The following is a 26,337-nucleotide window of genomic DNA, read 5'->3' as shown; positions in this document are numbered from 1 at the left end:
TGCTTGAACTAGATTGATGTAAGGAAAAAGGCTTCTATTTGCTAGCTTTTTTTTTTTTTTTCTGGAAAAAAAGTTACTGATTTATAATTTTTTCCTCTCATTTATTTTTTCTTAATGAATAAACGTCAATTTTTTAGAGCAGTTTTAGGCTCACAGTAAGATTAAGTGGAAAGGTAGGGCATGGAGACTCACAATTATGATCCTAACTACTTGGAAAGCTGGAGCAGGATTCAAGGCCAGCCCAGGCAATTTAGGGAAATGCTGTCTCAAAAAAAAAAAAAAAAACACCTGGGATGTCGTCCAGTGGTAGTGCTCTTGCTTCGCATGTGCAAGGCCCTGGGTTCAATCCCCAGCACAGCAAATAAATAAAACTAAGTGGAAAATACAGAGAATTCCAACACTCCTCCTGACCCCACTGTCACCATTTAGCATTGAAGAGGTGTATGTGTTCTGATCAACCAGTGAAACTGGCACATCAGTACTGCCCAGAGTCCACAGTTGACATTAGGGCTCACTCAGTGTTGTACCGATGTGTAACCCCATATGTGCACCTTTACACTACCATTCAGAATCCCTGCCCTATAAATCCCATTCGTCCGCCTACCCACCCTCCCTCCCCTGGTGATTTCCTCATTTAGAGTAGTCCTCTTCCCTTGGGAACATAAAAATTTGTGTTTCCATCTTACCTTTCTGAAAGATCTGGATGGAAGACTTATTAATAGCTTTGTTTGGATTTGAATACACAAGAGAAAAATTTGGTCATTGACTTGGAATTAATGACATTAAAGCAATAAGTTACTTAATTTGTGTAATTGTCCCTATCTAATTCCAGCTTTCTTCTTCTCTGGTCAGTTCTCCCTCCCCCTTTTTAAAGCTCTCGATAGTTAACATTTCAACAGAGGCTTTCTCCCCCTTTGGGCAATGGAGGGAAAAACCTGTGCTTGATCCTACTGTCCCTAAACACGGCAGGGCAGTTGGCTGAGGAACGTGGGCCTCTCCTGTGTCCTGCAGAGATGACTCCTCTCCTGTGTCCTGCAGAGATGACTCGTATTCCCTGAAAGGACAAAGAGGAGAAGCTGCGACTTTTTAAAGGCACGCACAGCAGGCAGGAATGTTACAAGAAAGACTGTAGCGTGCTGTGAGGATTAGGGGTTAAAGCACTTCTGTTCATTGTTCTGCTGCTTCTTCATTATTGCTTTGAACAAAAAAAAAAAAGTTTTGCTTGAAAACCAAAGAAACCGGCCATTGTGTATCCTGTGGTTTGAGAGTTGTTGGGGGGACAAAATCCCAAAATGTGCAGAATGCATTGGACTGAAAATACCATTTTTCCAGGAAAAGCTGCCCCGGGAGTTGAGCATCTTTGTCTACCTAGAAGGTTCTCCTTCGCCAAGTCTGGAAGAGCGGAGCATCTCCATGCTTCCAGCGGCCTTCTGGGTACCGCACAAAAGGAGTAAAGAGGAATCCCCCCCAGACTTCACCATGCCCCCTGTGGCTTGATTCTTGCTCGGAGAAAGCAACTTTGCCATGTTCCGTACACCTAGTATCTTTCTGTTAGATTTTCCAATACCTGCTAAGACCCCTGCATAACTATTTAGAAGCAATAAAATCGTCATCCACAGACTACCCAACTAACCCTGCAACTCGGCCGGAGCTACACAATCCCTAAAGGAACACCCATCTAAGATCCCAGCTTCCTAGAGCTGAACCGGACCCTGCAGAGTTCGTGAACTTCACAAATTGTTGAGGGTGGGGAGGGTCCTTGCATGTGGGTGACATGGTCTCCCTATTCAGAGTGCTCCTGAGTCCCTAGAAATGCGTCAGGGAAGGGGCTGCTTCTGTGCTGGTGACTTTTTGAAAAATTTTAATTGGTGCATTTTAATTATGCACGTTAATAGATTCATTGTTACACATGCACTCATGCGCACAGATAATTTGATCAACTTCATTCCCTATACCTCCCCTTTCCTTCCCTTCCTCCCTCAGCCTGGTCCCCTTCCTCTATTCTACTGGTTTCCTACAACGTACTTTCATTCTTCTTTGTGTCTAAATAAAACTCCATTGTGTATATATACCACACTTTCTTTATTCATTTATCTGTTGATGGACCCCAGGTTCCATAACTTGGCTATTGTGACTTATGCTGCTATAAACCTGGGTATGCATGGATCACTACAGAATGCTAACTTTGATTCTTTGGGATAAATACCAAACTTTGTCTTAAAGTTTAACACAAGGAGTGGTACAGCTGGGTCCATTCCTAGGCTTTTGACCAACCTTGGGCTGGTCTTGTCTCACATTTAACACGTCTCACATTTGTCACAACTTTTTGCATCCTTGGATTTTTTGTTATTGTTGTTATTTCATGGAAAATGCTATTTAAGATTGGCTTCCAGCCTCCAGGAACAGAAGATCTGAATTCCACTGTAAACGGAGAGCCCCAGCTCTGGGGGCTGGGGTCAGTAATTGGCATATCACTCTCAATTACTTTCAGTGAACACCTAATGCAAGCAGCTGTGGAAATTACAGCTGTCAACCAACTGACAAGGGCCCTGCCCTTTTAGGGCTTAGATTCTAGGGGGAATGAGATGGGTGAAGGGGGAACTAGGTAACAGGAAAAAAATACTACATGGTAGTAAGTTTTGAACAGAATATGAAAATGAGGGGAGGTGACAGGTGTTGTCAGGGGAGTGGGGCTTCTTAGATGGGCCTTCAGGAAAGGTCAGAGGCATGACAGGGCTGATCAGAGGAAGAGCGTTCTGGACAAGGAACAGCTTGCACAAAAGTTTTGGCAAATCTTTGGGAAATAGCATGTTACTTCAGTTTTGGTGCAGAGAAGGGAGATGAGGTGGAACCGTCTGTTTGACCTCGCTGGAGGCCAGCAGGTTGGGGGATGCTGGCTTTCAGGAGGGACTCACACCCCAGAACTCTGCTGAGGAAACAAAGCCAGCTGCAAAGCAGACCAGCGTGCGCACATTGTCGCAGTTTGTCCTGTGGCCTGAAGCAGGTTACTCGATCTGCAGTAGATCTGTGGAGACCGGAGCAGTCCTCCCTCAGGGGAGGATTCGCATGAGGCCGGGCATGATGAAGCACTGAGTGGAGGTCAGCTAGTGTCCTCTTCCTCTCAACCCTGGAGGCCTCTGGGAAGTGTTTACTGGTAGGAAAAAAAGTGCACGGGAGGCAGGGCGGAGGCGGAGGCGTGGGGGAACGACCAACTTGCATGTGACAAATAAGGCAAGATCTTAAAAGCTGGTATTTGGATCATTCTGGTCTGTGCCACTCATCAAAGGAAGGCTTCAGAGACTGCAGGCTGGAATTGGCTGGGTTTTCTAAAAGAGGGATTTTTTTTCCTAGGGATGTGAACTTTTTTGATATTCAGCCTTCTTTCTAGAGGCCCTTTTTGAGTACAGTTCATCCAGGCAGTGCATGGATCCGGCCAGGGAGGACAAGGATTCTGCTAGAGGAGGAGTAGAAGTTGTGGTTCTAACAAATGACTCCCAAGGAGCATATGTGGTTTGGTGCCTTTGGATTTTTTTAAAGTTAAAAAAAAAAAGCCTTAAAGTTTAACACATGTACATGTTAAAATTTAAAAATATACTATGAAAAATGAGCCTGCCTCCTGGTTCTGACTGCCAGTCCCTCATTTTTGTCCCTGGAGACAACCACTGTTAACATTTTCCTATGGATTCTTCAGATATATGTGTATGCACTGCATATGGTTTTTGAAAGGTAGGGCTTTCTTAAATGTTTGCATGAAGGGCAGCCATTTAAAGGTTTGGAAAAAATAGAACAATATAGAAAGAAAATGGAATAATGTCATTGAGATAATGATGCCTGAGCATTAGTGCATTGGGAACTCATGTTTACTTGAGTTACTCATGTTTATGTAAGTGTCATTGCTATGGGATAAAATGGAAATAATATGTAACTGTTAAATTGAGCTCATTCTGTCTATAGAAACAGGATGTTTTGAAGTAGGACCTTGAATTTTCTCCTCTTGTATCTGGAATCATTTGGAGTCTTTTCTTCTCAGCAAAGCTGGATAGTGACAGGAGCTTATGAGCACTTCTTCCTGGGAGGGTGACCCCCAGCAGAGAAATATGGCCTGTAAGTGAGGGTGGGTGTGGTCCAGGTGGCAGGCAGGCCCCTGGGGAAGGCAGGAGTGTGTGCTGGTCAGATGCTTCTCCAGGTGCAATAGAGATCACCTGGAGCCAGGCCCCAGGGTGTGCCTCCTCATCCAGGAGAGCAGGACACCCAAGCATGTGGTCTCAGGGTATTTGCATTAGATGCCCCAAGGTAGCAGTTGAGAAGGTCCAGCAATAAGTCCTACCCCCATTGTCTCTAGTGCCACTACTCTAGCCATTATATCCTGCTCAGGTGAGGAATTCCAGGACTGCAGATGCAAGTCTGTCCTAGGCTTAGAGCCACATTGGCCAACAGTGAGCATTCCCAGACCCTAGAGAAGCAGGTGGAGGGTGTGGGGAGGGTGTCATTCTTACTGGGACCAGCCAGGATTTGGTCACTTGAACTCTAAAAGTTGTTCCACAAACGGTTTTTGTTCTCCAGTCTGCCAGAAGTTTTTCTTACACCAGGCATGATGTTTGATACCTGTAATTCCAGCAACTTGGGAGGCCAAGGCAGGAGGATCATACATTTAAGGCCAGCCTCAGCAGCTTAGCATGATCCGGTCTCAAAATTAAAAATAAAAAGGGCTGGGGATGGAGCTCCGTGGTAGAGCATCCCTGAGTTCAATCCCCAATAGGGGAGGGGTAAATTTTGTAAATTCTTAATTTACAAAAGAAGAAATAGTAGTAGGTTACTGGAGGCTACCCACCACTATTTTTCCAGATGCAAAAAAAAAAAAAAAAAAAAAAAAAAAAAAAAAAAATTAGGTTAAATAGTAAGGTTTTTCTTTTTTTCATGATACCACATTCTGCTTATTTTACATATATGATTTTTTTCAGTTTTTAATGTCCTTCTCACATATATCTAATTTGATCCTTAAAACAACCCCTAGAGATGGTCGGGGGAGAAAAGGACTATTATCTACATTTTATTAATGCAAAAATTAAGTCTCAAAATAGCCAAGTCCCATAGCAGTTTTATACAGAGAGTATGTCATTGGGATAGTTTCCCAGAGTTAGAGGAATCACTGGTTCTGCTATAGGTAATAGGTATTAGAAAAAAAAATTTTAAAAAGGGTCACACCATACGGTAAGTTCGGGAAACAGTGCCATCCTCTTGGAAACCTCATGTAAAGATGACTGGGTTTTGTTTGTTTTGATTTTTGCAGTGCTGGGAATCTAACCCAGGGCTTCCTACATGCTAGGCAACTGCTGTGCCACTGAGCTACACCCACAGCCAAGAAACCTGATTAACTCAGTGTTTCCCAAATGTACTCAATCATTAACCCTTTCCCTACCCCCACTTGGTCCTCTCTAATCCCACGATTTCTCATAACAATGTGAGAAACACAAATCTACATCACCGTGAAAATGTAATTTTTCAGTAACTTGAAATATATTTCTGTAACTGTGTACCATTCACAATAATTTTAGTTCTAATATAGAAACTCCCAAAGTTATCCACAAGGCTAGAAATAACATTTCTAGTTTTATGGAGCAGTGCACAAGGTACTGAGGAAGGTGCTTGCAGTCTTGTTTGAGTCTTGGCCACTTAACAGCTTTGTGCATTGACTGAAGTACTTAGCCTTTGTAAACCTGTTTCTCTGTTTGCAAATGATACTCTATGCATTCCTACTGTGGTCATGATAGAGGTGAAACTCACAACCCTTGACCCAGTGCCTGGCTTCACAGTAAGTGCTTAGGAAATACTGACTTTCATTAGTTCATGAACTCTGAGCAGATATGCTGTTCAGAAGAGTGCAGGGGACATCTTGGGGACAGCAACAGTCATGATTGGAAACAGATGGCATCAGATTTGACTGAACTTGAAAAAGTTGGAGTTGGCCAAAGTGTCAAATCCTATATAGCTGGAGAAAAGGATTTACCTGATTATTCGTTTCCTAGGGCTGCCATAATAAAGAACCTGCACTGAGTGGCTTAAACAACCAAACTTTATTGTCTTATAGCTCTGGCAGTCAGAAATCTGAGATTAAGGTGTTGGCAGAATTGATGTCTTCTGAGGGCTACAAGGGTATATGTGTCCCATGCCTCTCTCCTGGCTCCTGGTGGTTTCCTAGTAAACTTTGGTGTCAATTTTTTTCCTAAGATATGGGGTCCCACTATGTTGACCAAGTTGGCCCCAACTCCTGAGCTTAAGTGATCCTCCTGCTTCAGCCTCTAAGTAGCTGGGACTGCAGATGCATGCCACCACCCCCACTAGCTACCTCGGCATTCCTTTCCTTATAGGTATATCACTTCAATCTGTGTCTTAACATGCATATGGTTCTTCCTGTGTGCTTATCTGTATCCAAATTTCCCCCTGTGATAAATCATTGTATTAGGGCCCACCCTAATAAGTTCCCATCTTGTAAGGCCCCCATTTTAATTCATTACAACTACAGCTTCCAAATAAGGTCACATTCTGAGGTTAGGACTTCAACATGTGAATATAAATATGAATATTTGAGGGACACAGTTTAACCCACAGCACCAATATAGTATGCAATCCCAAAAAAGAATGTACGAGAGAAGAGATTCAATTAAACATATGTCCATCATTTTAGAAGCTTCCTCCTGCCTATTGACCCTCTTGTGCACCATAGCACACAAGCAGTCTGTGACCCACTTCCTGCACCTTTTGCAGAATTTCAAGTAAATGAAATCTAGTACATATTCTTCATTCTGGCTTTTTGGTTTGCGTCTGCTTTTTAAAAAATATTTTTAGTTGTAGATGGACACAATACCTTTATTTTATTTACTTAGTTTTATGGGGTGCTGAGGATTAAACCCAGGGCCTCATATGTGTGAGGCAAGTGCTCTGCCACTGAGCTACAACCCCAGCGCTTGCATCTGTTTTTAAAGTGAACTGTGAGTCAACAGGAATCTAGTGAAGTTTAATAATCCAGTCCTTAGAATTCCATAGTTAGTGGAGGACAATTTTGATCTTTTAAAAAAAGAATTGCTTTCCTATTATCCCCTTGGTGCTATATTAGGTATTTCATACCCTCAGCAGCTCAGCCCTGTGAAGTGAGTGTTTATTCCTTTCTTTTTTTTTTTTTTTTTTTTTTTTTTTTTTTTTTGGTACCAAGGACTGAACTCAGGGATGCTTAATCACTGAGCCACATCTTCAGTCCCCCACCTTTTTGTTTATGAAAAAGGTCTCACTGAGTTGCTTAGGGACTTACGAAGTTGCTGAGGCTGACTTTGAACTTGCAATCCTCCTGCCTCAACCTCTCAAGTCGTTGGGTTTATAGGCATGCATTACCTCACCCAGTCTTTTGCCCATTTAGTAAAGAGGTAGTTTCTAAGGATATCTTTTTTCTTTTTAAGTCTTTGATTACTACTACCTGGGAAATGGGTATAATTGAGGGAAACTGAGCATTTTGCCAAGATGAGCTCTTCAGAATACTGGAGTATGCCTGTAGTGATATTTTCACTGAAGTGTCACAAGATCATCACAAAGAGTAAATGAGACAGTGCATGTTTTCAACTGTGCTGGCTCACAGTAGCATCTCCAAAACACTTACCTGTCATTGCTGTCATTAGAGGACTCAGAGGCTGTCACCACAGACCCCTCTGTGATGATCTCAGCCACAGCTCTCCATCCTTCCGGGCCCTGGCCATTCCATGCAACTTCAAGGAGAGTGGTTCTGTCTCCTCAAGGTCCATTCACCCAGCTGCTCTGCCTGTTTCTACTGTTAATCCATGCCTAAAATGTAAGCTCTCCCTACAAAGCACAGGGTCCGCAATGAGCAAATGTGGCCACCCCACCAAAGGAGTTCTGCTTCCTGGCTTTTGGTGTGGCAAGGTTTCACAGCTTTGGGCAGCAGGTGAGTGCAAGAGCACTTGAACCCAGCTCCACTGACCTAAGCCTTTAGGAAATTTAAACAGGGGAGATGCCAGCCCAACCCTGGGATATTTCATGTAATATCAATTCAAAGTGGGGACGGTTCTCACCTATCTCAGAGTCTCCAGTGCTAGGCAAACTGGAATAAAACTTTGTAGTAGTTAATAATTTTAGTTTCTTGCTTGGGACATATTAAACATTTTAGAGGAAAACTATGGAATTGGCTGATGCCATTTTTTTAGCAGCTATTTTTAATTTTTTTTTTTAGTTCTAATTTGTCATATTTCCTCATCTCTTATCCTTCATATCACTTTAGAAATACATGTGAATTAAGGTCAATTAGTGTGCATGTCGACATCCACCTCCAACTAAATCTCTAAATTATCTTTGTATAAATCTTGAAGAGGTAGTAATTTCAGCTTAAGTGGCAATTAAAAAGTAAGAATTATACTTAATAACCTCCATGGGGGTACCTGAGGTCTTCTGTTGTAAAGTCTTAGCAAATACTGTTAGTCATCAATAATGCAGGTGGGTATCATCTGACTTCCATTTGGTTTTACAAGGTTACACCGCCTCCAGTTCTCTCTGGGGAGATGGCAGAAAGCAAATAGCCGGGCAGGTGTGTGCAATGAAGCCACCACCCTACTTACCCTACTTCTCAGCTGCAGGCCACCCAGCTCCCTAAGCCTCAGTTTCCTTTTTTTTTTTTTTTCTAGAAACAGTCTTAAGCCAGCTCTTTTCCAGATCTGAATTCACTTGCTATTTATTGCCAAAATGTTAGCATGCATTCTGTTTTAGAGAATGTGGTTCTGTGTTACGGGCTTAACATTAATTTAGTTAAGTGTATTGTCAGATTTGACATTGAGGACATATTCATGCTAATTAGAGCAGGTACAGTGAATAGACTCTTGCTAGAGCTGTCTCATTAAGACTGAACTGAATTGATTTTGATGCTTTCTTACAGATTTTTAAATTAAGAGTAACAAATGGCAGCAATTGGCTCTGAATATATAGACTTTCACCTAGAGCAGCCACGGTCCCTCACCACAATTATTTTTTACATTTCAAGTATGCTAATTTCTTACCTCCTCCTATCTCTCTTTATTATCATCTAAATTGTTATTAGTGCAACTGAATATAGCTTTAGAGAGCAAAGTGGTAATCACTACTTAATTTGTTTAACATCTTAATATCCTTGTACCAAGAACACAAAATAGGATAGCAAGTATATTATCAGCAGGTGAAATAATTCCAGTGATGGGACTCACTTTGAGTTTTAGTTTATATAAGTGGCCGAATGACTAGTAATACTTGGGCCATCTTCTCTGGATGGTAATAAACAGGCTGGAAAACAAAGTGCCACTACTGTAAATTTCATCAGATCACTGTTTAGTTGAGGATGTCCATTAGAAGGCCAGCACATCCTGAAGGCCACAATATCCTAAAGACTTAGGATAGTTTACAATTTATCCCACTTTCCCATAAAAGTAATGGACTAACATACAAACAAGTAGTTAACCTCTTAACATCACTCATCCTTTGCCTGTGATATGTAGAAGCACTGACGGAAGACAGGTTCTGTATTTCTGAGACCATTTCCACTTACATGGGGATTCTTTAAACAGAGGCCAAGGTCATCATTAGTTAGCAGCTCTCTGAAAAGCAGGACTTGTGAAATTTAAGCATATTTGTGAAATCATTCACCATGGGTCCTAATTGAGATAAAGGTTGTATTTTTAAAACTTTGACAATAAAGTGAAAGCTGGAAAAAATATGAATTCACTACTTATTATTTTATTTATTTATTTATTTATTTAGTACTGGGGATTGAACACTGAGCCACATCCCCAGCCCTTTTAATTTTTTTTTATTTTGAGACCGGGTCTCAACCAAGTTGCCTAGGGCCTCGCTAAGTTGTTGAGGCTGGCTTTAAACTTGCGATCCTCCTGCCTCAGCCTCCTGAGTTCCTAGGATTATAGGCCTGTGCCATCATGCCCAGCTACTTAAGATTTTTTTTCTTTTTTTTTTTTTGAGGGATGGTGTGTACCAGGAATTGAACTCAGGGGCACTCGACCACTGAGCCACATCCCCAGCCCTATTTTGTATTTTATTTAGAAATAGGGTCTCACTGAGTTGCTTAGCACCTCACTTTTGCCGGACTCGTCATCCTCCTGCCTCAGCCTCCAGAGCTGCTGGGATTATAGGCGTGGGCCACCGTGCCCAGCTACTTATGATTCTTGATAATTAATATCAAAGTTCATTAGTACACATTCACCCTCAGTTGCAAAGATAATACTTGTGAAGTTTAAGTTTCTGGGTGTTTGTATAGCATTGCATCCAAGGCAGTAGAGAGAATGCTGAGTGAGACTGCACAGCAAGTTTGGAACCCCTGGAAAAAAGGGAAGAAAGACAGAAGGATGGTGTGTGAGCAGAGTTATGCTCTGGGCACTAATGTTTTTCATGACTGCTACTTTGTACATGAGTTACTGATTTTTTACAGTAATCATAAAGGCATTATTAATATTAATATATGTGGTACTAGGGATTGAACGTGGGGCCTGGCACATGCTAGGCAAGTGATTTACAACTGAGTTACGCCTCTACCCCCTAAAAGACATTATTATTACCATTTTCAAGACGGGGAAACAGCCTAGCGTGCTGGCACACACCTATTATCCCAGGGAGTCTGGAGAATCACAAGTATGAGGCCAGCCTTGGCAACTTAGCAAGACAACCTGTCTCAAAGATTAAAAAGAGCCAGGGTGCATTTGCAGGCAAATGGATGAAACTGGAGAATATCATGCTAAGTGAGATAAGCCAATCTCAAAAATCCAAAGGACGAATGATGTCCCTGATCAGTGGATGATGACACATAGTGGGGGCTGGGAGGGGGGCAAAAATGGAGGAAGGAGGGACTGTATAAAGGGAAAAAAGGGGTGGCGGGGGAGGAGAAAAATAACAGAATGAATCAAACACTATTATCCTTTGTAAAAGTATGACTACACAAATGGTGTGCCCTTATTTCATGTACAAACAGAGAAACAGTATGTATCCTATTTGTGTACAATAAAAATAAATTTAAAAAAAAGAGCCATGGTGCATGTAGCTCAGGGGCAGAGTGCCCCTGGGTTAATCCCCAGTACCACAACCAAAAAACAAAAGATGAGGAAACTGAGGTGCAAAGCGGTGAAGTCACACAGCAGGTATGTGCTAGAGGTAAGGTGGAGGCCCACCTGTGACCCCGAAGCTGTCATTCTCACCTGCCTGTGTAACATGGTGCCTGGGTTAGGAATATTTTTTCCAAAAAGAATTTTTTAAAGAGTGACTATCAATTCATAAGATTATACCTTTAAATATTTCACTTGATCTTAAAATGTTATTACTTGTACCACAAGTAAATGTACATCTCCATTCCTCATGACATCTCTCATGGGCTCTGGACCAGTAACATGTGGCTCTATTGCTAGATGACCTTACTTGAAGCTTTCTACCTGTTCCAGCCCCAATCAGATTTTTTCCTGCTTCTGCTTCTGTCCTCTGTACTAACTTTGTTTCTGTTTTATATGGTTATTGGAGAGAAGAAAAAAGTCCATGTGAAGGAAGGTGAAAGATGGAGAACCATCGTGTCCTCTCTTTTAAATTCTCTTCTGTAATTCCATATTGAGTTATTCGACCAATGTCTATTTAGTGCCGGGCTTACTAGAGACTGGGCAGGGTCGGGGGCAGGGTTTACAGTGAACAAATCACAGTTCCTATCCCCAAAGAGCCTACAGTCTGGTACATTTCCAAGAATGATTCTGAGGAGTGCATTTTATTTTGCATTTTATTTTATCCCGTCTGCACCCTGAGAAGCAGGATGTTAGGAGGTGGGTACTGTTATAGTTTAAAAAATGACCAGAAGGCCACCAAATGATTGGGTGGGGCTCTTTGGTCACTCAACCTGAGTGTGGACGGTAACCCTGGAGATTCCTTCAGAGCACGGGCTGACTGGTTCCTTGTAGCACTGGAGGCTATACTGTGCAGTGTGACTGCGTCAATATTTCTGTCTTAGAAAATATTACAGATTTGTTTTATTTTCACAAAATCCCTATCGGTTCATTAGTACTTAAGTTTTCATTCATTGACATGTGTGCTTATTAATGCCGTGAGATTTTTTTTTCTTTTTGTTTGTTGGGTGGGATGGGTAGGTAACAAATCAAAATGCTTTTGAGGGCCACTGCCCTGAGGGACACATTACTGAGGTCATTTACTGGAAAAAGATCAGAGCACTCAATTATAGAGCCTTACAGACTTTCTTTATCATCAGCAGTATTGTTAATTCATTTTCTACCCTGTGCAGAAAGAAGAAAGTACTCACAAAGTACTACAAGTAGTTGCTAGGGAAAATTGTTTGGTAGTTTCACTCTATCTGTTGGCTTTCAGGTGGTACCTGTGGTCTTCCATTCTACCTGTTAAAACCACTCATTGCTGGGCTGGGGCTGCGTCTCAGAGGTAGAGCACTTCCCTAGCGTGCTTGAGGCCCTGGGTTCGATCCTCAGCACCACATAAAAATAAAATAAAGGTGTTGTGTCCGACTACAACTAAAACAAAAATATTTTTTAAAAAAAATCTCAGCCCCTGCATGGCATTCTGCATTGGCACTTTTTACTGGGGTCAGGGTTCTATGTACCTGAATCTCTATTCACAGACACATCACTCGGATTTGTTAGCAGCATGGCCGAAACAAATCGTAAGCCCTGGAGCCCTCTGTAACCCTTTTTCCAAGCTTCTCCTGGCTGCACATCACAAGAGCCCACTCACGGGATCAAGCGGTCCCCCACTGTGGAATGAACAAGAGGACCTCCAGCAAGCACAGGGCTCTAGAGACCGCCCTCCTGCAGTCCTGGAGAGGAGCCCAGCGGGCCCTTCCTCCCGTGCCCGCCCTACTCCTCCCGCGCACCCTGCGGGTCTCCTGTATTTTCCATCACTTTCCCCTCCCACAGCCCTCCCGCTCGCCCGCTGACCATTTCTCACTTCTTGCTCCTCTTGCCTTTCTCCCCATTTCTTCTCGGCCTCTTTTCCTGGGCTCTCTGTCCCTGTACTGCTCCTCGACCGTGACCCCTTTTAGCCTCGGACATTGCGTGTACCTACCTCGCTGTCCCGCCCCCACGCTGTCTTGCGTTCTACACCATTGTCTTGCGCTTAAACAACCAGGTAATAAAATGAAGCCCAGGTGCGTAGGAACGCCTAAGAAAGCGCGAGGCAAGCTTCCCTTTCTTTCCGCGGGAGTGCCTTAGCGCATGCGCGATGAGTCGGTGGAAGCCCTGATGAGGCCGACCCCACATTGCTGCGGACCAGAGGGCACCTGTCCTGTGGTGGGGAGGGGGCGAGCGTTTTGCTTCTCATTCCCAATCAACATACTTTTCCGACCTTGGGCAGTTAATCTCAATATAGCCTTGCTGTTCCTTCTTTGCACACGACTATATTGGCCTTGCTTCTTCTCTCTCTGGACCTTTTAAAAGACTTACGAGTTAGTGTTGTTCACAACGACTTTGGAATTCTGGGATCTGGTAAACAACTACTTCATATGCATAAGACAGCATGTCAATGTAAGGTCTGACTTTTTTTTTTTTTCTAATGCATTTCCAGCTATGTAGCAAACTTTTCTTCCCAATCAGGTTGATCTTTAAAAAGTTGGTTTGTTTTTTAATCCTGTTGGTATTTATTTTAAGATACATCTCCAAGAACACAGATGTCTCCTTTACAGTGTGAAACTTGTAAAGAATAGCTCTGTGCAATAATATACTGAGAAAGCTGATGACTTCGTCAGGTCCTAGTGTTTCTTCAAATGCCTTCTTCCAAATCTCTGCTTTCCATGTGACTTGTCACCCTCTGCTCCTAAGCCTGAAGTTCCATGAACCCCTATCCTCTCTGAAATATCCCAAGAAACAAATCTCCTGTACTAATGCCAAGCCAGTAGTTCTGCTGTCGGGACTCCTAGTATCACTGACCTCAGTCGGACTGTGGGCAGACCTGCTTCCATCACACCATAAAGAGAAGAGTCGGAGATCACCATTCGTTCATTTCCACATTGGTTTATTCAAAACCAGTTCCCATTAGCAGCCCCAAATGGACAATATAACAAAGAACCAAGATGTCCCAAAGAACCAGAAGAGAATCTGTCTACACCTTCTGAGGGTAAAGATCCCAATGAGCACCAGACATCACTTGAGAAGAGTTTTTAGCAAACCAACAGACTTCAGGCATGCTGCCCAGCAGAATCCATGGCCCATTGGATCTAGTGTGGAAATATTGATATCTCTTCCCTCCGGTCTCTCTCTCTCACTTGTTTTTATCACTGTTACCTTTTTGTTACTATGACCAAAATACCTGACATAAACAACTTAAAGGAGGAAAAGTTTGGGGGGGGGGGCTCACAATTTCAGAGGTTTCAGTCTATGGTTGGTGGGGTCCATTGCTCTGGGCCTGAGATGAGGTTAAAAAAAAATCATGGCAGAAGGGTGGGGCAAAGGAAAGCTGCTCAGTTTATGGCAGCAAGGAAGCAAAGAGAGAGAGAAGGGAGAAAGGGTCAAAAAATACCCTTCCAGGGCACACACCAGTGACCTACTTCCTCCAACTGTGCCCAACCTATCTAAAGTTTCTACCATCTCCCAATAATGCACTCAGCTGTCAATGGATTAACCCACTGAGGAGGTCATAGCTTCCATGAACCAATAACTTCCCAAGGGCTCCACTTCTGAACATTGCTACACTGGGGACCAAGCCTTCAACACATGACTCTTTGGGGAGACACTTCATATTAGAACCATAACAATCACCCAACATGTCTTATGAGAGAGTCTTACCTTAATTTTAAAAAGCACCACAATATATCACTAAACCTGATTTTTCTATTCACACATAAACTACTTTAAGATTACTTTGATATTTTAGAACAATGTAAGATATAAATAAATAATACTCCAATAAAGTGATATTAAGTAAGGAATCTTTCCTTAGTAGGCATTTTGCACATTAAGCACCATATTTTATTGGTCATTTCGTCCTGCTAGTGAAGGCAAATAAAAAGAAGTAGTGATTAAAATTTAATCTTCTCAATCAGCTGAAGAAAATGGTGTGATTGTTAGGAAATCTCCCCGGGTCGGCCTCTTTGGACTCATGCTTTTGGAATGCCTTTCATTACATGACCAGTTCTTCATTCTTACAAAGGAACTTAGAATTCCTGTTCTGACCTCCTAAAATGCTAGCTTTCTTAAGATATTTGCATCTCCATAGTTTATGTATTTTAAAAATCATATTATAGGGAGTGTAGCTCAGTGGTAGAGTACTTGCCTAGCATGCACGAGATCCTGGATTTGATCCCCAGCACCCCCCAAAATAAAAAAAAAAAAGAGTAATAAATCATACAATAGTAAAAATTCAGAACTGGAAAGAGCATTATAGACCATCTGGTCCAACTGCATATAGTATAAATGGGAAAATTGAAGTGAGAGATTTTATAATTTGCCAAGGCACATAATCCGTTAGTGCCTTAGCTTAGACTAAAGCTTGGTCCCTTTTTTGCCACACCCTCAGGAAAATCAATGTCAACACCTAGTTCCCTATTTAATAGGTAATTTGGTCAAGTTAGAAATATAGTTCTTGTGATATGAAAATACTAAATATAAGTAAGTGTTATTTAAGAATAGTACAGTCTGGATTCATAAGACCAAGAATGGGGCATTCTTTGCTGTACCAAAGTATTGTTTGCCTTCAAAATGATTCACTTAAGAGCATCCAAAGTAGTTCTCAGAGATGAAAAGCATAACTTGATTTTTTAAATTTTATTTACATGGGTGTCTCTTGTCTTCAGTAATTCCCTGTGCATACGACTAATTCCCACATTAAACTCTCAACTCCCTGGAGCTGACTTGCATAGGGTCCCAGTGTGGCAACAAATAGAATAGCCAACCATAATTTTCCAAGTGAATAAAAAAATAAGTAAATGAATTTTATATGAACATATTCTATAAAGTGGAATAAGCCATACATTTATAAAAGCTGTGTGTCCTATTTTTAATTTTCTAATGGAGAAAAAGTCAGGTAAGTGGGCACCTAGGAATCTAGGAGGAGGTTCTAGAGACTGAATTAAGGTTGGAAGGACTCAATCTAAGAAGTCAGTCAAGTCAAGCTTAGTGTCTATTTAGAGGCCGCTGGTCCTGTAGTTAGCACCTAGAATTAAGAGTTAGGGGGAGTAAATTAAATGCCAGTTCTCTGGGGAGGGGTGATAAGAAGTCCGTGGCAGGGGGGTAATGGGGTCCACTTTCTGGGCCAGCTGGCTCCTGCCTGCTCTGTGACCACTGGTCATCCTTCTAGCCTTCCAGCCAGTTATGCTTGTCCCTAGACAGGTCAGTTGAAAGAATGTGGATGGGACAGACAGGACCAATCATCCCTTCTGGGAAAGCCAGAGCACATATGTAATAGGATAGTGGCAACCTTATCTCGGTACACAATGGCCGGCGTGTAAAATATCACAGTAAATTCATTACTAGGTAATTATAGGCTAAGCCACTTGACCTCAGAGTCAACTTCCTTCTCTGTGAAATGGTGATAATACTTAACATCGTGTGGAGGTTTCTGGTTTCAGACTAGAAGGCCTGCCATGAGTGTTAGATGCCAGTTTGTTACCAAGGGTTGCTGCCATTTGCATTTTCCCTGCAAGAGAGCATGCAAAACCCTGAGCTCTGGGAGAGCAGGGGTGTACCTGTGCAGCCTCCATGGTTCTGTCCCTGCTGGGCCCCAGAGCCCGGAATGGAGGCAGCTGGGAATGGGAGGCAGGTGACCTCATGGGCCCCAAGAGTGTGGAAACCCTGGGTGCCTGCCCCTTTCTTTCAGGATCAAACTAAATGGTCCTGTGTGTCAGCTGAATATGAGCGTACCATGACCTGAGGCCCATTTAATTTTCTGTTCCACACATTTCCTCCCTGGCAAGAAAACAAAGGGAAGGAAGCATTATTCCTAAGTTTAGTTCCTATTTCTGTCTTTCTTCATTCAGTCCTTTTAAAAATGTCAAAAAAGAAAGATAAGAAAAGAAAAGAAATACCTATTATGAAGGTAAAATAAGCAGCATGCCAAAAGGATTACTAATTGATTTAATGGGACAACACTGTGCTGGTGTCCTTTTTTTTTCTTTTAATAACTTTTTTTATATTTCAATAGTAATAAATGTTCAACTCCTTATAACATAAAAGAATTTTTTAAGAACCTGACTGTAATATCATCACCTAGCCCCAACCCCTACTAATATTTTGGTGCATCTAATAATTCCAGAGTTTTTCATTTCACATACACATATTTTTACAAAAATAGCCTTTCCCCATAATCTGTTACCCCTGAAACTGCCAGTCGTTTTAACGCTACATTTTCAGTTTTAAAAATTAATACTCATGGTAAAGCTGTAGTATATATTTTTAAATATTCTAGTGTTTTAAGCACATTTAAAAAAATCTAAGCAATCTAAAAATTACTTGAGCTATAATAAACACATTAAAAATTCATCAAAATGTCTTTTTCTCAAGTTTATTTTCCTTTTGGAAAAAAAAACAGAGAAATATTGGCAAATAGTCCTTTTCACGGCTTCAGCTTGGTGATCTAATAAGGGAACTTCTCAGATGCATATTTCATTATAAAAAAGAAAAAAATGAAAAGGCATGTGGAAGCACTCACTCCAGATCTGCTGGAGACTGTGCCTTGAAACAGATAAACAGTAGTGACCCCTTGTCCCGGCCACAGCAAGAAGAGTAACATATGACAGCTTCAGATTAGGAAAGCATTGTAGATTAATTTAACACCGTAACTGATCATTTCAAAACAACTTTGAAGCACCCTGTTTTTTCTTTCTTTTTATTCTATGGATGTAAGATTTTTATCTGAAAGGGGAAAACCAGTGCAGTTCAAGTGCCATTTCATTTAGTAAACCCACAGTGATGGTTTCACTCTCTACTTCCTTTCATGCACTTTCTCCAAAACACATAGCTCAGCATCTTGCTCTGCTCTATCTCGTTTTATTTATCTGTACCTTGTAATATCATGCTTTCTCATATCACAGTCTTTTTCATAGACCTTGCCTTCTCACCTACATAAAAGAGGTCTTGTTCTTCTCACTGGGAACACAGAAGAATCCTCTGTACATTTCGTTCATTGGATTACTTTTTTATGTATTCAGAAGATCAGAAATGTGCTTGTCCCACAAATAAAAAACGAAAAAAGAAAAAAATGTAGTTGTTCCTCTGTATCTGCTGGGGATTGACTGTACAGCCCTGCAGATACCAAAATCCAAAGTTCTTCATACAAAATGGCATAGTAAGCAAGAGAGTACATACATACAACCTGCTGTGCCTTTTCCCTTTATATTCTTAGCATCAGTAAATGAGTAAGATATTGGAAACTTTATTGATAAGCTGCTGTTCATGATTTTTGTGTGAAGTGAACTGACTGTATATTTCACTACCATCTGTTTATAAAAGAAGAAAAATTGTAATTTATTTCCTTGTTCAGTTTATAGTATTTAATTGGTACAGATTTGTTGTATGTTTTAGAATACTAACTCAGATTTTAAAAAATAAAAATAAAGAAAAATAAAATGGCATATTATTTGCATAAAACTTAATGCACATCTTCCCAGAGACTTTAAATCATCTCTAGATTTCTTACAATACCTAATGCAGTGTAAATGCTATGTAGATGGTTCTTATATTAGTTAGTAAGGGAATAATGACAAGAAAAAAATCTCTGTACATGTTCAATACAAATGCAGTTGGTTTTAAAAGTACTTCTGATCCTCAGTTGGTGGAATCTGCAGATGTGGAACCCATGGACTCAGTAGACCCGACTGTAAACTTCCTGTATCCTACTCTAAGCTAAGCTCTGTGTTACGCACATTCACAAACACTCTCTGATCTCCATCTTGACCTTGCTTAGCAGTGGGAAGGTTTATCTCCATTCTAGAGGTGAGGAAGCTGGAGGCACATAGGTTTGGTTACTTCTCCAACATCGCACAAAGGATGAAGCTAAACTTAATGCTCAGATTCCCAAAACACAGGTCTCTTTCTCCTGCAACCTCAATATATTTTGAATATGTAACTTCATAGCTATATGAATTTTTTTCTAAATTTTCAACTAAAAAAAAACTTTGCATTACTATTTTTGGACAGAAATATTTCTTCAATATATTGTGTACTTTACAATCTGAGTCTGGGGTTTGATTTTCAAATGACTTAATTTGGGATGGTTTTGGTAATTAGCTACTGTGGTTAGAGCTAGAAGACCAGTAATCACACTCTTTAGAATGTGTGAGTTCAGAGTAAGTAGAGTATGAACTTGAAGGGGGATTCCATGCTAAAGTGAACAGAAATCTTGATGTCAAATTTGGATGCTAAGAAGACTTTTTGGCCTAATTTTTTACTGTCTTCCACATGGTTAAGATTAACAGATGTCTAAATTATTATCACCATGCAATGCGAAGTTTGGTTTTTAAACTCTTGTGAAATTATCAGGAAAATTCATTCATGCCCCCTACCAGGGTCATTCTATTATTTAGTTAAAACCCATAGAAACTAGTGAGCTTATGAGAGGTGCCCAGTAAACAGTGCTTGAGTGAATGAAGAAACAAATGAGGCTTCTTTCAAAATACATCAACACTGTGGTTGGGTCTTGCTATCCGATTAAGTAACTATGGTTAGGAAAGTGATGTTTTTCAACAAGACCCGTTATTGAGAGTCCAAAAGGATTGTGTCATTCCTGAAATAACACTCCCAAGGCAACCACACATTTCCATCCTAGGAAGTGGGGCCCTTGCCTAAGATACTTTGATTATAGTTTGCATGACAAAAACTGTTGTCAGAACTATCAGAAACATAATGAATCAGAATGCTCCCTTCTCCGGGCGTGTTGTATAAGATAGAGGCTGTGTGCACATGTGAGTGGGTCCAGAAGGGACTAACACATTTTAAATCCAGGTTGAGATTTTCATCTATATTGTTCTTTTACTACTGTATTGAATGTTATGAATTAAAACATCAAATAGCGTATTCTACCATCAGCATGCTTATCCAGAGGTGTTGCTAAAAAGACCCGTTTCTTTCCTTAGCAAAAGAGGTGATAAGAGTCCAACTTGATAGTGAAATGTGACATGAGACAGGGGCATACTTTCTTAACAAATAAAGTCATTAAAACTTTCAGTTTAAACTTCAGCTCGTCTGTTCTAGGCAGTGCCCTGGGGTTCCTGTTTGAACAGCACATAGCTAGGTTAGACTTAGGAGACAAATTTTTCATTAGCTTCTTTTGGAAGATGCCTGAAGTCAAATCCCTTGAAGGATTCTACTTCCAGAAAATCATTGCTACTCTGCAGGGTAGGTGAAATGGATGCAAAAAACTGGAGCCAGCTGGGAGATGGAAATTTTTGAAAATAAACTGATCATCTTGCCCGAAAACTCTGTACAGGAAAGATTTGGGAAAGGGAGGAAGTAGAAATAAAATTCCAGAGGGCTGTTTCATGTCAGAGTAGTTTAGGCAGACTCAGTGAATCCTACAAAAGGAAATAATACACAAGTTTTTGGTCTTTTTTATAAAACTGGTGCTGGGGATTGAACCAGTTGCCTTGCGAGTGCCCGGCAAGCCGTTCCACTGAGCCAAACCCTCTCGTGGCTTTTCAAGAAGGCAGCATTTCACAGAAAGTTGAGTGAGTATTCAAACAGGAAAACATTCTGATTAGAATGACTTTTTTCAGATTATTTTTGGTTTCATTTCCTTTTATTTAGGTAGAACTTACAATAACATGGGTAAAACTTTGGAGAACACATGTGCACACCTGTGTCACCACACAGATCAGGAAGTAGAATTTTCTAGTTGGTAGCCCTTGAGTTGACCAGTGTTCTGGTCTTTGTCACCACAGATGTGTCTTGCCTGCCTGTCACTTCACATGACAAAACCACACAGGACAGACTCATGTGTCCAGCACCTCTGTCCAATCCGGGGGACTCTGTTCTTTTCTCCTCATTGTGTGGCTTTTAATTTCTATTATTTTTCATAATGTCAGTAAGGAAGAGAGAAATATCATTACAAGGGCGAGGAAAGGAAGGTGTGGTGGGGTCCTATGCCTTTTGTATTCACTTCTAAAATGTCTCTTCTCCATCACACAGGAGTTAAGATCAAATGTTCTAAATATAAAAAATATTCAAGCCCTGTTCACTCTTGCTGTCCAATATGACAGGCACTAGCTGTAGGGAGCTAAGCTAAAATTTACATTAATTAACATGCATTAAGATGAAAAATTCATTTCCTCCATCACACTTCAAATACTCAAGTAGCTACCATAAGGGTGCAGATAGAGAACATGCCCATTACTACAGAAAATTCCACTGTCTGTTAGCACCCTACTCTTCCTCCTCCTCTTCTCCTGATGTAAGGATGCTGTGGTGGTTTTTGTTTTGTTTTAATTGTAAATTATTGCTTACTTCTGTGGTTCTCAGGTCATCATCATACTAGTTTCTGTTTCCTGCATTGTCCCACCACCATGGGGGAAGAAATAAGTGATCGAATCTTAGTACCATATTGAACTTCTAGTTTTGAGTATGTACCATGGCTTCTCTCACTTTGGGACCTTGGTAGTACTGCTTAGAACCCTCTTTCCAGCATCCCAGTATTTGTTAACTTCTCCTTCATAAGGTCTCAGCTTAGGCTTTCTCTGGGGACCCTTCCCATCCTCCCTCCCAGCTCCCAAGCCTGAGTTAAGTGACTCCTCCATTAAGCTGCTGTAGTAACCTGACCTTCACCTGCCCTGACTCTATTCATTTCTTGGTCTCTCTCTTCCACTGGTCAACAAGCGTGGAAGGCCAGGGCCCAGTCTGTCTTGTTCTCTGGTTGCCTAGCCAGTGCCTGGCACTGAGGAGATGTTAAACATTGTGGGAGGAAAAACCAATGGGCTGGGAAGGGGCAAGAACCACACGGCTTAATGCTGGGCAGGGTTCCTCTCCCTGGGTGAGGAGTCAGTTCCAGAAGGGGCTTAGCAGAGACAGCTTTCCATCTGACCAGCTTTCAGAATATCTTAAGTACTCTCAGCTGCTTCTTCAGTAGAGCAAAGGCATATCCAAGTCCTTTGTACTCTTTCTGCTTAGAGTTTATGGTTTTCCTATCTTCAAAAGTAATAGTGAAAGACATATGCAGACTAAGGAGACAACGGGGGAATGATTAAAGGGAAAGACAGATGGAAAGTAGAGTTGAAGAAGGGTGATAATACGTTAGAAAATTCTGCTGCATCTATCAACAGGCAGATGTTTGCCTGACAGGCCACATCTCCCAAAGCCAAACAACCTCCCGGGTAGGCAGCAGGAGGAAAAGTACAGGAAAGGTACTCTACCAGGACAGGAGACCAAAATCCCAACTCACACTGGCTTTGAAAATAAAGATGGTGGCTGGGCACAGTGGCACATGCCTGTAATCCCAGCAGCTCTGGAGGCTGAGGCAGGCAGATTGTGAGTTCAAAGTCAGCCTCAGCAACTTAGTGAAATAAAGAATAAAAAAGGGCTGGAAATATGTCTCAGTGATTAAGTGCCTCAGAGTTCAATTCCTGGTACTAAAGAAATAAATAAAATAAAGATGGTTATTTTCCCAAATAGCAAAAAATCTGGAATTTGGAGGCTCAGAGTTGGTTGATTCAGTGTCTCCACAGTGTCAGTGAGGACCCAGGTTCTTTGCAACTCTCAGCTCTGCTGCCCTGGGCATTGACTTCCTTTTTCACCGTGGGCATTGGCTTTGTCCTAGCTTCCTAGGCTGCATGCCACCCAAGATCTCAGGGTCTAGGTAAAGATTCAAAAGCATCGGCTCCAGTATGGTAAAGGGAGACAATTGCATTAAATGAAGCAACTGGAGTAGATGGGATAGATATTGAATGATTGACAGCTCCAGTCCGCATTACTAGTGCCTAGAACTCCCCATCCCAAAATTCTCTCTCCCAGCTCCAGTCTATGGATTTTAAAAGTTCTTTCAGTCTATGCCAATATGGAAAATAGCAAATGAAAGCCCTTGACTGTTAGCTAATATCAGTTAATAACTTAGAAATGATCATGTCTGTGGGGACATATACAGAGCAGGAAAAGCACAAAGATGGGGAGAGAGCCTAGGAGGAGCGCTAGAAGGCCTCAGCAAGACCAGTTCTAATCCTTGCCCCTAAGAGTTAATCCCCCACCCCAGCTAAAGAAACTGGTTTAATTTTAAATTTAGCAATATCCATCCATTTATGATTTACAATGTAAATGGCATATATTCTGAGAAATCTGGAATCCTTCAACCAATCAGTTATGCTTTAATTTTTTTTTCCTCCTTCTATATAGACCTCGCAGTGTTAGAGTTGTGCTGAATGAGGTCACAGTCTAACGACAATATTAACCCTGCAAATCTGTTCATTTTCGCCTGAGCACCCTCAGGCAGAATAGAAAACGTGTCCAATTGAAAAACTATTACAGACTCTGCAGTGCTGTGATGGGCAGAATCGTAACAGGGAGAGGTGTGTGTGTGTGTGTGTGTGTGTGTGTGTGTGTTGCCAGGAAATCAGTTTCTAAAAGGAAGTCAGGTAGTATTTATCTCTTAAAAATAGGGGTTATATGATTGCTTTTTTAAGGGGAAAATGTGTTTGCCTTCATCCAGAATTTAAAATGCTACTTCAAATACTTCCGAACCTTAACTGTTTTATATGTCCTACCATCTGTGATTTTTTTTACTTTTCCCCCCTACCCCATTCCCCTTTATCTCCTTTTCTTTGTGCATTGTAAACATCCTTCTGTGTCTTAAATCTCTATTTTGCACTATCAAAAATACCCAGGAATAGAATAAAGAATAGTGAACACCCATGAACCCACCAGCCAATTTAAGAACTAAAAGAAACTCTTTTTCTCTGTGACCATCTTTGGGCTCTGTTTAATTCAGCAGGCAGAGAGGCACCACACAGATGGTAAACATTTTGTGCAAAGGCCCAATCACCACTCCATTCATAGTGGACGTTGAGTTTCAGAAAGCACGTGCAGCCACAGCCTTGCTTGGACATGTGGTTAATGCTGAGTAGACTAACAGTTGTGCCCCAGGTAACTCCTCAAGCTGTTCCAGATCATGAAACCTATGATGTTTTGCAAATTTATATTTTATCATGCTGCGTTTTGAGCACAAAGACTTGATGACTTCCCCTTCATAATCTCCATCAAAGACATTTTTCAAAATCCCCTTAGTAACCTTATCACTGGCTTTGGCACACATTGTGTGTGTGTTTGAAAACAGTCTCTGGTTAAATTATAAATCTGCGAGGATGTGTGCATTGTCAGTCTTACAGAATTCATACATAAATGCTATTTTAACTTATTCCTCCATTGGATACTCAAAATATTTGACCCTCATTGAATGTCAGAGACCTGACTTGACTTGTCTGTGGTTTGAGCTCTAATTGGAAGGCGATCAACCATGTTTGGATAGGGTATGAGACACTTATATTGAATCCATGGAAAAGATGTAAAATTGTTTTCTCAGGAATTCCATTTCCTAAACAGGCTCTTGTTGCCACCATGTGCTATTCCCATCCTGGCCTGATGGCTCACCCTGCACCTCTGCCTGTGTGGCTGCTCGTTGCCATGGCAACATCTGCCTCAGTCCCACTTTGAGAACTTGGTTTCTTCAAGAAGTCAGGCATAGAGAAGAGCCACTTGATCATGATTCACAAGCACATATGTATCACCTGAGAGTATATTCTTATTCTAAGTGTCCCCAGACCCACAGTCTCATTGGAAGAGAAACAGGGAACAAGCAGGTACAAGCAGATAGCATATCAGTTTGTTTGGTTTCGTTTGTTTGTTTTGTTTCTGTCCTTTTTCAGTCATGGGGATTGAACTCGGGGCCCTACACATTCTAGGCAAGTGCTTCACCACTAAGCAACATCCCCAGTCCTCAGCTGAATTTTAAAATCTGTTGACTAATAAAATTATCATTCCTCTTTCCAAGGTTACAAAGTTTGTGAGCCAATGGCAAGAGCAATTATGCCCTCTTTTTCTTGGTTCAGAAAACAGAAATTTAAGAAAACATTTTGTTGAACACAAGTGCTGAAGATCTGTTTTTATTCCATATGCATAGCAATGAGGAAGTTTCCAAAGAGAAGTATAAATCACACATATTTTATTTAGATGTGTATTGTTTTAAGCGTTGATTATCTTTTCATTTGGGAGGAATAGAATTTCTCCACGTGCCATTTACCAATTGTTAAATGTGAGAATTCATTAGAATAATAAACCCTCATCGTCCTCAGAAATACTCAAAACGAACATTTGTTCAGCTCCTGGATTTTAAGCACATGAAGTTTTCTTTTGTTACAGAATTTGTTTTTCTGATAATCATTATAACAAAAGGGAGAGAGCTTGCTGATTTTTCAGATTTTATTACCAAGTGAATATCAACGTTAGTCACTGGCTTATTTTTTATGATCTATGTATTTCCTTTCCACTGATAAGAGAAACAATGTCTAAACTTGCTTATCTCTCTGTAGGACAGTCGGCCCAATATGTCAAGACCTCTGATCACTAGATCCCCTGCATCTCCACTGAACAACCAAGGCATTCCTACTCCAGCACAACTCACAAAATCCAATGCGCCTGTCCACATCGATGTGGGCGGCCACATGTACACCAGCAGCCTGGCTACCCTCACCAAATACCCCGAATCAAGGTAATCTGGAATATGGGAAAATCAGACTCAGAAGTGCATGTGTTTGATGACCTAACTGTTTTTCCTTTGACCAGCAGAGCATGTGGCCTGCCCAAGGCCCCAGGTAGATCCCAAGCTGCAGAGGCTGCTCTCGGATGGGTCTGTGCATCTTCTACAGATCACAGTTTGGCCCACAGCCTCATCGAGTACATATACAAATGTCACTCAAGAGTGGAGTTCTTTGATATTTTACTCAACCAAGATCTTTGTGATCCTCAATGTCATACAAAAGGGATGATGATTTCTCCCCCCTATCTCCTTTTCTCCTGTCCTCTTCTTCTAAAATACATATTCGCAAAAATTCTGATAATCTTATAAGAGGTCACTTGGCCTATCACTTTGTAAACTAGAAAACAAAATGAGACAATCTTATCGGTTTCTTATCAGCATCTTATCAGCATTGTATTTAGAATAGTATGCAAAAGTCCAGGAAGCCAAGATAGTCTTGTTAAAAGGGGGGTACATACAGCTCAAGGCATTTAAATAGTATGAAGAGGGAAAATGGTTTACGAATAGGAATTATACACTTATGTTTGTCCCCATCCACCCCTTTCTAAAGGAGTTCTAAGGGAAAAAATTCCTTTACACCTTGGG

The 26,337-nt window shown here is 41.2% G+C and overlaps 1 protein-coding gene across 3 annotated transcripts in view; it reads left to right on the top strand.

The window, feature by feature from the left end:
• The window catches only part of KCTD1 (potassium channel tetramerization domain containing 1), a 184,061-nt gene that overhangs the window by 112,535 nt on the left and 45,189 nt on the right, over positions 1–26,337 (top strand). For all 3 annotated transcript variants that reach the window (XM_079109307.1, XM_079109308.1, XM_079109306.1), the window contains exon 2: positions 25,526–25,704. In XM_079109307.1, coding sequence (XP_078965433.1) covers positions 25,526–25,704 — 179 coding nt within the window. The remainder of the gene's footprint in view (positions 1–25,525; positions 25,705–26,337) is intronic.

The sequence above is a fragment of the Sciurus vulgaris genome (genome assembly GCF_902686455.1).
Source record: "Sciurus vulgaris genome assembly, chromosome: 13".
In the NCBI taxonomy this organism is placed as follows: Eukaryota; Metazoa; Chordata; class Mammalia; order Rodentia; family Sciuridae; genus Sciurus; species Sciurus vulgaris.
This window is presented reverse-complemented; position numbering and strand designations above follow the sequence as displayed.